General features: G+C 48.5%; 1 protein-coding gene across 1 annotated transcript in view; it reads left to right on the plus strand.

The window, feature by feature from the left end:
- Window positions 1-5,413, plus strand: part of Gga2 (golgi associated, gamma adaptin ear containing, ARF binding protein 2) — a 35,552-nt gene extending 30,139 nt beyond the window's left edge. The window contains exons 15-17 of the mRNA XM_070004339.1: window positions 2,495-2,664; window positions 3,918-4,028; window positions 4,344-5,413. Of these exons, the coding sequence (XP_069860440.1) occupies window positions 2,495-2,664; window positions 3,918-4,028; window positions 4,344-4,454 (392 nt within the window). The 3' untranslated portion in view covers window positions 4,455-5,413. The remainder of the gene's footprint in view (window positions 1-2,494; window positions 2,665-3,917; window positions 4,029-4,343) is intronic.
- The last annotated feature ends 2,176 nt before the right edge of the window (window positions 5,414-7,589 follow it).

The raw sequence follows: 7,589 nt of genomic DNA on the forward strand, positions 1-7,589 counted from the left end.
GAACTCTGCATAGAGTAGCTACAGTGACAGATGTGAGCCACTGGGCCCAGCTCTGATGAAGTGTGCTTAGGAACATGATGTTCACTCCTGGGGATTCCAGAAGGGATGTTTTAGGCTGGGAAGGTGGCTCAGTGGTAGAGGGCTTGCCTTGCATGCACCACATAAGCAGAAAAAGCTGGAAGTGATGCTGTGGCTCAAGTGGTAGAGCGCTAGCCTTGAGCTGAAGGACAGCGCCCAGGCCCAGAGTTTAGGCCCCATGACCAACAAAAACAAAAAACAAAAAGATAGATGTTTTATGTGGCCAGCAAAGAAGAGGAGGAGCCAGACACGATATCTCACATCTGTAATCCTGGAGGGCCCTGTAATTTTAGGAGACTGAGATTGGAGGAGCACGATTCAAATCCAGCCCAGACAGGAAAGTCCGTGAGACTCTTAACTCTAATTAACCACTAAAAAGTCAGAAGTGAAGCAGAGGCTCAAGTGGTACAGCGCCAGCCATGAGCAAAAAAGCTCAGAGATGGGGCTGGGAAGGTGGCTCAGTGGTAGAGCGCTTGCCTTGCATGCCTGAGGCCCTGGGTTCGATTCCTCAGCACCACATAAGCAAAAAGAAAAAAGCCAGAAGTAGTGCTGTGGCTCAAGTGGTAGAGCGCTAGCCTTGAGCTGAAGAGCTGAGGGACAGCGCCCAGGCCCAGAGTTCAGGCCCCATGATGACTGGACCCCCCCCCCCCCCAAAAAAAAAAAAAAAAAAGCTCAGAGATGGAGGCCCTGAGTTCAAACCCTACGACTGACAAAAAAAAAGGATGAAGGATTTGACACTCATAAAAGTGGGTATTACCTCTGCTCCAGAAGAACAATGAAAGGCCCAGCCAGTGAGCCACTGGCACCTGGCTATCTTATACAGTTTGATAAGTGGCCTTTGGCTGGTAGATTTTTCCATATGGTTGGGCAATCATCTTTGTGCTATGTGTTGAGTTAGCCACTGATTTGTCAAGTATTTATTCTCATGTTAAGTTCCATATTTGGGTTGATTTCTCATGCTCTGTGCATTTATTAGGGGGAGGGGCAGGACGAGTTATACGCCTGATCTTCCTACCTCAGACACTCAAGTAGCTTGGGATTACAGATATGCACAACCACACCTGCTGCATGCTCTGTTTTATGTCACTTTATTTGAATTGCAATTTGATCTCCAAGCATTTGCTAATACAAATGTGCCTGTTCTTCTTTTGTTGGTCTCATTAAAAATTAGTATATTAGCTGGGCATCAGTGCCCTACACCTGTAATTTTAGCTACTCAGGAAGTTGAGATCTGAGGATTGAGGTTCAAAGCCAGCCCAGGCAGGAAAGTCCATGAGATTCTTATCTCCAATTAAGCACTCCCTCCCTCCAAGAAAAAAGCCAGAAGTGGATTTGTGGCTCAAGTGGTAAAACACTAGCCTTGAGCAAAAGGGACAGTGTCCAGGCCCTGATTTCAAGCTTCAGGACCAGAAAATTTTAAAATTAAAAAAATATTAATGCTGGCGCTGGTGGCGCACGCCTGTAATCCTCGCTACTCAGGAGGCTGAGAGCTGAGCATAACGGTTCAAAGCCAGCCTGGGCAGGAAAGTTCGTGAGACTCCAGTAAACAACTAGAAAACTGGAAGTGGCGCTGTGGCTCAAGCGGTAGAGTGTTCGCCTTGAGCTGAAGAGCGCAGGGACAGTGCCCAAGCCCAGAGTTCAAGCCCATGACCAACCAAAAAAAAAAAAAATTAGTGTACATTCTAGAAAGTAGGGGTTTTGTTGTAATATTTTTATTTAAATACCATCTATTATTCTCCTCAAATTAATGTTATAGTCACTTCTTAGGTAAATTAAAACATCTTTTAATATTTTCCATTGGAATTTCATTAAGCCTATTGATTTGAAACTTGCTTTACAGTTTGGGTTTTGTTGTTATGGGGCTTGCTTGAACTCTGGGCTTGGGCGCTGTCCCTGAGCTCTTCAGCTCAGGGCTAGGCACCACTTCCGGTTTTCTGGTGGTTAATTGGAGATAAGAGTTTCACAGCCAGGCGCTGGTGGCCTGTAATCCTAGGTACTCAGGAGGCTGAGATCTGAGATCATGGTTCAAAGCTAGCCCAGGCAGGAAAGACTGAGACTCCTATCTCCTAGGCACTGTCCCTGAGCTTCTTTTGCTCAAGGTTAGCAAGTAGCACTCTACCACTTGAGCCACAGTGCCACTTCCAGCTTTTTCTGTGTATGTGGTACTCAGGAATTGAACCCAGGGCTTCATGCATGCTAGGCAAGTACTCTACCACTAAGCCACACTCCCAGCCAAAGGTTTTTTTTTTTTTAAATTCCTTTTAATATTCTCTATTTTCTAAAGTGTTTGTGCATTATTTTAACTATAATCTTACCTCTCTTCAAAAACTGCTGATGGTGGGGGCAGGTAGTTGGGAAGGCCTAGGACAACATAGTGCAGCCGAACCAACCCTTGTGTTTGGATCCTTGTCTCCAGGCAGCCTGCCCCCGGTTATCGTATATGACCGCAATGGCTTCCGCATTCTGCTGCACTTCTCCCAGACCGGAGCCCCGGGCCATCCGGAGGTGCAGGTCTTACTGCTGACTATGATGAGCACTGCCACGCAGCCTGTCTGGGACATCATGTTTCAGGTGGCTGTGCCCAAGGTGAGTCCTCTGCTTGGCCAGCTCCTGTGGCGTTTCCAGTCATGCCCATCATCATTGGGAATGAGAATCTTCACGCTAACTTGTGGAACTTCAGATGGGAATTGTAATTGAATTGGTATTTGGCCTCAGCTGCGAGCGTATCCAGGCAGGGTTTTCAGTGGCTCTTGAGGCTCTTTCCATCTCTTGACTCCTTCTTGGCACTATTCTCATACTGTGTACACAGAGCAGGAAAGTGACTGCCAGCAGGTTCAGGCTTACATGGTCCTAAGCCCATTTCATCACTAAAACTTTAAGTCAGGTTGGTGGTACATGAACATGAGACAGGAGGATCACAAGAGTTCAGGAGATCCCCATAGTGTGACAGCCTATCTCTTTTTTCTATTTTTTGGTTAGTCGTGGGACTTGAACTCTGGGCCTGGGCACTGTCCCTCAGCTCTTCAGCTCAAGGTGAGCGCTCCAGCACTTGAGCAATAGCACCACTTCCAGTTTCCTGGTGGTTAATTCACGGACTTTCCTGCCTGGGTTGGCTTTGAACCACAATCCTGAGATCTCAGCTTCCTTAGTAGCTAAGATTGCAGGTGTGAGCCACTGGTGCCTGGCTGTGACAGCCTATCTTAAGAAAACAAACTAAAAACTGCCACCTGGCCTGAGGTGTGCACAAGGACCCCTCAGGCCAAGGCTGTGGTTGGCCTCGTTGATGGCACTTGTATATGTTGGACTTGGGGTGTAGAGGGACTTGGCCAATGTGTCCACCCTTTTCGAAGGATGTCAGCCATGCCACCATCACCTGAAGGGATGTGTCTTGAAGGGAAGAGATCCTAGAGGAAAGACATGCAGTCTTAATCCTTAATGGCCGTCTTTGGCAGTTACTAAATGTTTTATACAGAAGGTTCAGAAATTAAATGTTTCGTTCAGGATCATAAGAGCTAGTAAGAAACAGAGCGACTTCAGCGCACTGTGAGCTGCTGCTCTTCTCATGTGGCCTGTCAGGTGCCAGCTCTTGCCACTGGTTCAGATGTGTGAATGGAGGAAAGGCTGTTCGGACTCCTTTCCTCCCTCCACTGGAAGGAACCACCATGGGGCTCCACCACTGGATGGCGCCCACGGCCCCCGAGATGCCTGATCTCCTCTGGGAGGTGGAGTCATGCGCCTGCCTACCTGAGCTGTCACTGAGGCAGGAGCTGGGGGGGGGGGGGGGGGGCTGGTGGGGGTGAGGTATGTGGTAGATTATGTCTTCCCCTCTCCCCCGGCAGTCCATGCGGGTAAAGCTGCAGCCGGCCTCCAGCTCCAAGCTGCCTGCATTCAGCCCTTTGATGCCTCCAGCCGTGATCTCCCAGATGCTGCTGCTCGACAATCCACATAAAGTACGTGCTCGTGGTGGCCTTAGCAGGGGAAAGGCGACTGGTTCTAAGATCTCACATGACTCCCGTGCTGGGAATAGGACAGCTGTTGCTGGGGGCTGGTTGTCTTCGGGACTTACAAGAAGGTATATGGTGGATTATCATAGCTTCCAACTGAGGGAGAGACAGGACCGGCCTGACACCTGTCTTCCTAATGGGTCCCACACCTTCAGAAGTGTAGACCGCCCCAAGGAGGCAAGGCCAGTATGCCTCTGTCCATGGACAGTTTTGAGAGCCTCCTCCCCTGGAACCTAACATCTTCCCTCCCTTCTGTTGCAGGAACCCATCCGGTTACGGTATAAACTCACCTTCAACCAGGGTGGACAGCCCTTCAGCGAAGTGGGAGAAGTGAGAGACTTTCCAGACCTGGCTGTCTTAGGCGCGGCCTAACTTTCCAGATGGGCCTTTGACTTCAACTTGGGCCACCGTTCCTTTCACTGTTGGGTCTCATCCCAGGGCTTTAGTGCAGAGTGCCAACTGTTCTCTCCTGATGTCAGGCTCTGAATGCCAGTCTCTGGCCTGTTCTATAGACTCTGTGTGTGTGTCTCTGTGTGCGTGTGTGTGCGTGCGTGTGTGTGCGTGCGTGCGTGTGTGTGTGTGTGTGTGTGTGTGTGTGTGTGTTTTGTAGGGGCAGCATGGGAGATGTGGAAGCATTTCACATGACCATTTGGGCTGACAGCTGTCTTGTCTCCGCATGCTGGTGGGCACTGCAGTCTCTGCCAAAGCTTTCTTCCTGGATTGTTACCTTCTCATCTACCCAATCTGTGCCTTGTCAGCCTTTGAAAGTCTTGGTTGCTCCCAGGCTGCTGTTCTCAGGGACCTTCTGAGGGACCTGGTTGGTCCTGGGGCAGAGGGGCCTCCAGGCACTCTCTTCCAAGGAAGACCTCGTCTCCATCATTTGAGTGTGCCACTTGCATGTGTTCGGAGTGATCTAGGTGGAATACTTGGCCTCTTGAGCTGTCTGCAGGCGGGAGGCTGCTTGCCAGACCAGAAACCACATTTGGTTGGTCAGTCCTGTCCTTCACCACTGTGCCTTAGTATTGCCCTTAGATGGAGCCTCTAGACAGAGGGCAAAGCTGACCCCAGGCCTTGCTCAGGCCTCTGGGCCCTGACTCAGGACCCCCATGTCCATCCTCACCCTCTTCTTTCACCAGCTCCCTTTGAGCTCTTTAATGTGAACCCCATTTAGTCATCGGAACCTTCAGCTGGCAGGTCAGCCCTGGCTTGGTGACCTCTCAATCCCAGATGGAGAGTTGAGGTGTGCAGGTGACCAGAAGAGACTAGCAATGAATGATGTAGGTGGTCACTAAACCCAGAATATCATTGAATAAATACCACGTAGCAAACTGGCCTCTTGGTGTCAAGTGGATGTGGTGCCAAGGCACTGAGAGGTGACAGGCCACAGCTGTCTTCTGGTGAGCAGTGATGAAAACTTGGAACTATCCCAGCCAGAGCAGAGCGCTAAAGAGCCCTCTGAAGGAGCCCTGAAGAAAGCTGGAGAGGAGAGCTTTAGAATCTGAAGGGCAGACTCAGGCGTACCAATCTGATTATGCTCCCACATACCTACTGTGTGCTGTGAACATGATGTTCATGTTTAACAAGTCCACTTAGTGCACCAGTGGGAGGAGGACGCTGAGTTGGGAGGTGGGTGAGGAGCCGGGGAGGCTGGGCAGGATTCTACCTCAAACTGCAAGGCTGTTTTGGAGTTCTTATTGATGAGATCCAATACTTTCATTCTGATCATTTACCTCTATATACAGCTGGAAATGTCACAGTTGGGTGGGGGTGGGGGCTGTAAAGATAATCAAGGCATGCTGATTTTGAAGCCAGTGTGAAACGTTATAAAGCAGATAATGATTCGTGTAAGACTGAGTGTTCTTGTAGCTTCTATCTGTAGCCATCACAGAATGCTAGTGTCACGGGTAGATGAAGAGAGACACTTTTCATCTTGTAGTTCAAAGGTGAACGAGGGGTCACTCTGCCATGTGGAATAGGGCAGCATAGGGCTGGGAGGGGACAAAGGATGGTAGCTACCCTGGAAGTATCCTTGGTTTATGTCAGCAGTGCCTTCTCATTACTAGATTCAGCAGCTACGTCAAGCCCAGTGCTATTGCTTCATTCAGCCACAACCAGCTCCCTTGAGCCAGGTGCTGGAGATTGCAGATAGAATTTTAAAAATTCATTTCGGTAAACATTCTGCATGATCAAAGGCACATAGGTGTTGGGCCTTTGTGTTCCTCTCCTGAGAGTATCCTGCTTTTAGTCTGTATGTTAATGTATAGAAAGCCTGTATAATTTATCATGTCCCAGTGTATTTTACATCTAGCTTCTCCATATGAGAGAACACATGCATCATTTGTCTCTCTGAGCTTGGCTTACCTCCCTTAACCTGTTCTAAGTCTATCCATTGCAGATACAATTCTGACCGAAGTCCCTGGCTTCCTGAATGTTTATTCTTCAGATAAAAGGGCTCATAGTACATTACCACACTGGCCTTTATGGTGATATTTTTTTTTTGGGTCAGTCGTGGGGCTTGAACTCTGGGCTTGGGCACTGTCCTCTTGGGCACTGTGCTCTTCAGCTCAAGGCGAGCACTCTACTGCTTGAGCCGCAGCGCCACTTCCAGTTTTGTAGTGGTTTATTGGAGATAAGAGTCTCACGGACTTTCCTGCCTGGGCTGGCTTTGAACTGTGATCCTCAGATCTCAGCCTCCTGAGTAGCTAGGATTATAGGCGTGAGCCACCGGCACCCAGCTTAATTTTTTAATATACAGAAATTAAGAGCAAAATATTTTACTAAAATCTTGGCTTCAGAAACAATGGTATATTCAAAACACAAACCCTATAAGCCAGGCATTGGTGGATCACACTGGTAATCCTAGCTATCCAGGTAGGCTGAGATCTGAGGATTACAGTTTGAAGTCAGACTAGGCAGAAAAAAAGGCTGGGAGATTCTTATCTCCAGTTAACCACCTAAAAGCCAGAAGTGGAGCTGTGGCTCAAGTGATAAGAGTACAGGGATAGCACCCAGGGCCTGAGTTAAAGCCCCAGGACTGGCACAAAAGAAAACCCCAAGATTCATTTGTTAGAGCAACTTACCATCTTCTTGGTATTAGTTAACTCTATTCATAGCTCAGAAGCCTTTTGTCATATTGATATGTGTAGAAATGGCATTTTGTCACATTTCTAATCAAATACCCAGCCCCATGCTTCATAAAGAAAGAATACAGTATGAGCCAGATCCTGGTGGCTCACACCTGTAATCCTAGCATTCAGGAGGTTGAGTTCTGAGGATCAAGGTTTGAAGCCAGCCTGGGCAGGAAAAGCCTATAAAACTCCATCTCCAATTAACTAGCAAAAAAAACAGAAGTAGAAGTGTGATTCAATAGAGCCACTAGCCTTGAGAGTGAGAAAGCCAAGCAAGAGCATGAGGCCCTGAGATCAAGCCCCAGTACTGGCACAAGACAAAGAAGAAACAGTACAATGTGAAAGCAAGCCAGAACTAGTGTGGGTTTTACAAGTCACT

This window comes from Dipodomys merriami, unplaced genomic scaffold (genome assembly GCF_024711535.1).
Source record: "Dipodomys merriami isolate MVZ:Mamm:240054 unplaced genomic scaffold, mDipMer1.0.p SCAF_62, whole genome shotgun sequence".
Taxonomy (NCBI): Eukaryota; Metazoa; Chordata; class Mammalia; order Rodentia; family Heteromyidae; genus Dipodomys; species Dipodomys merriami.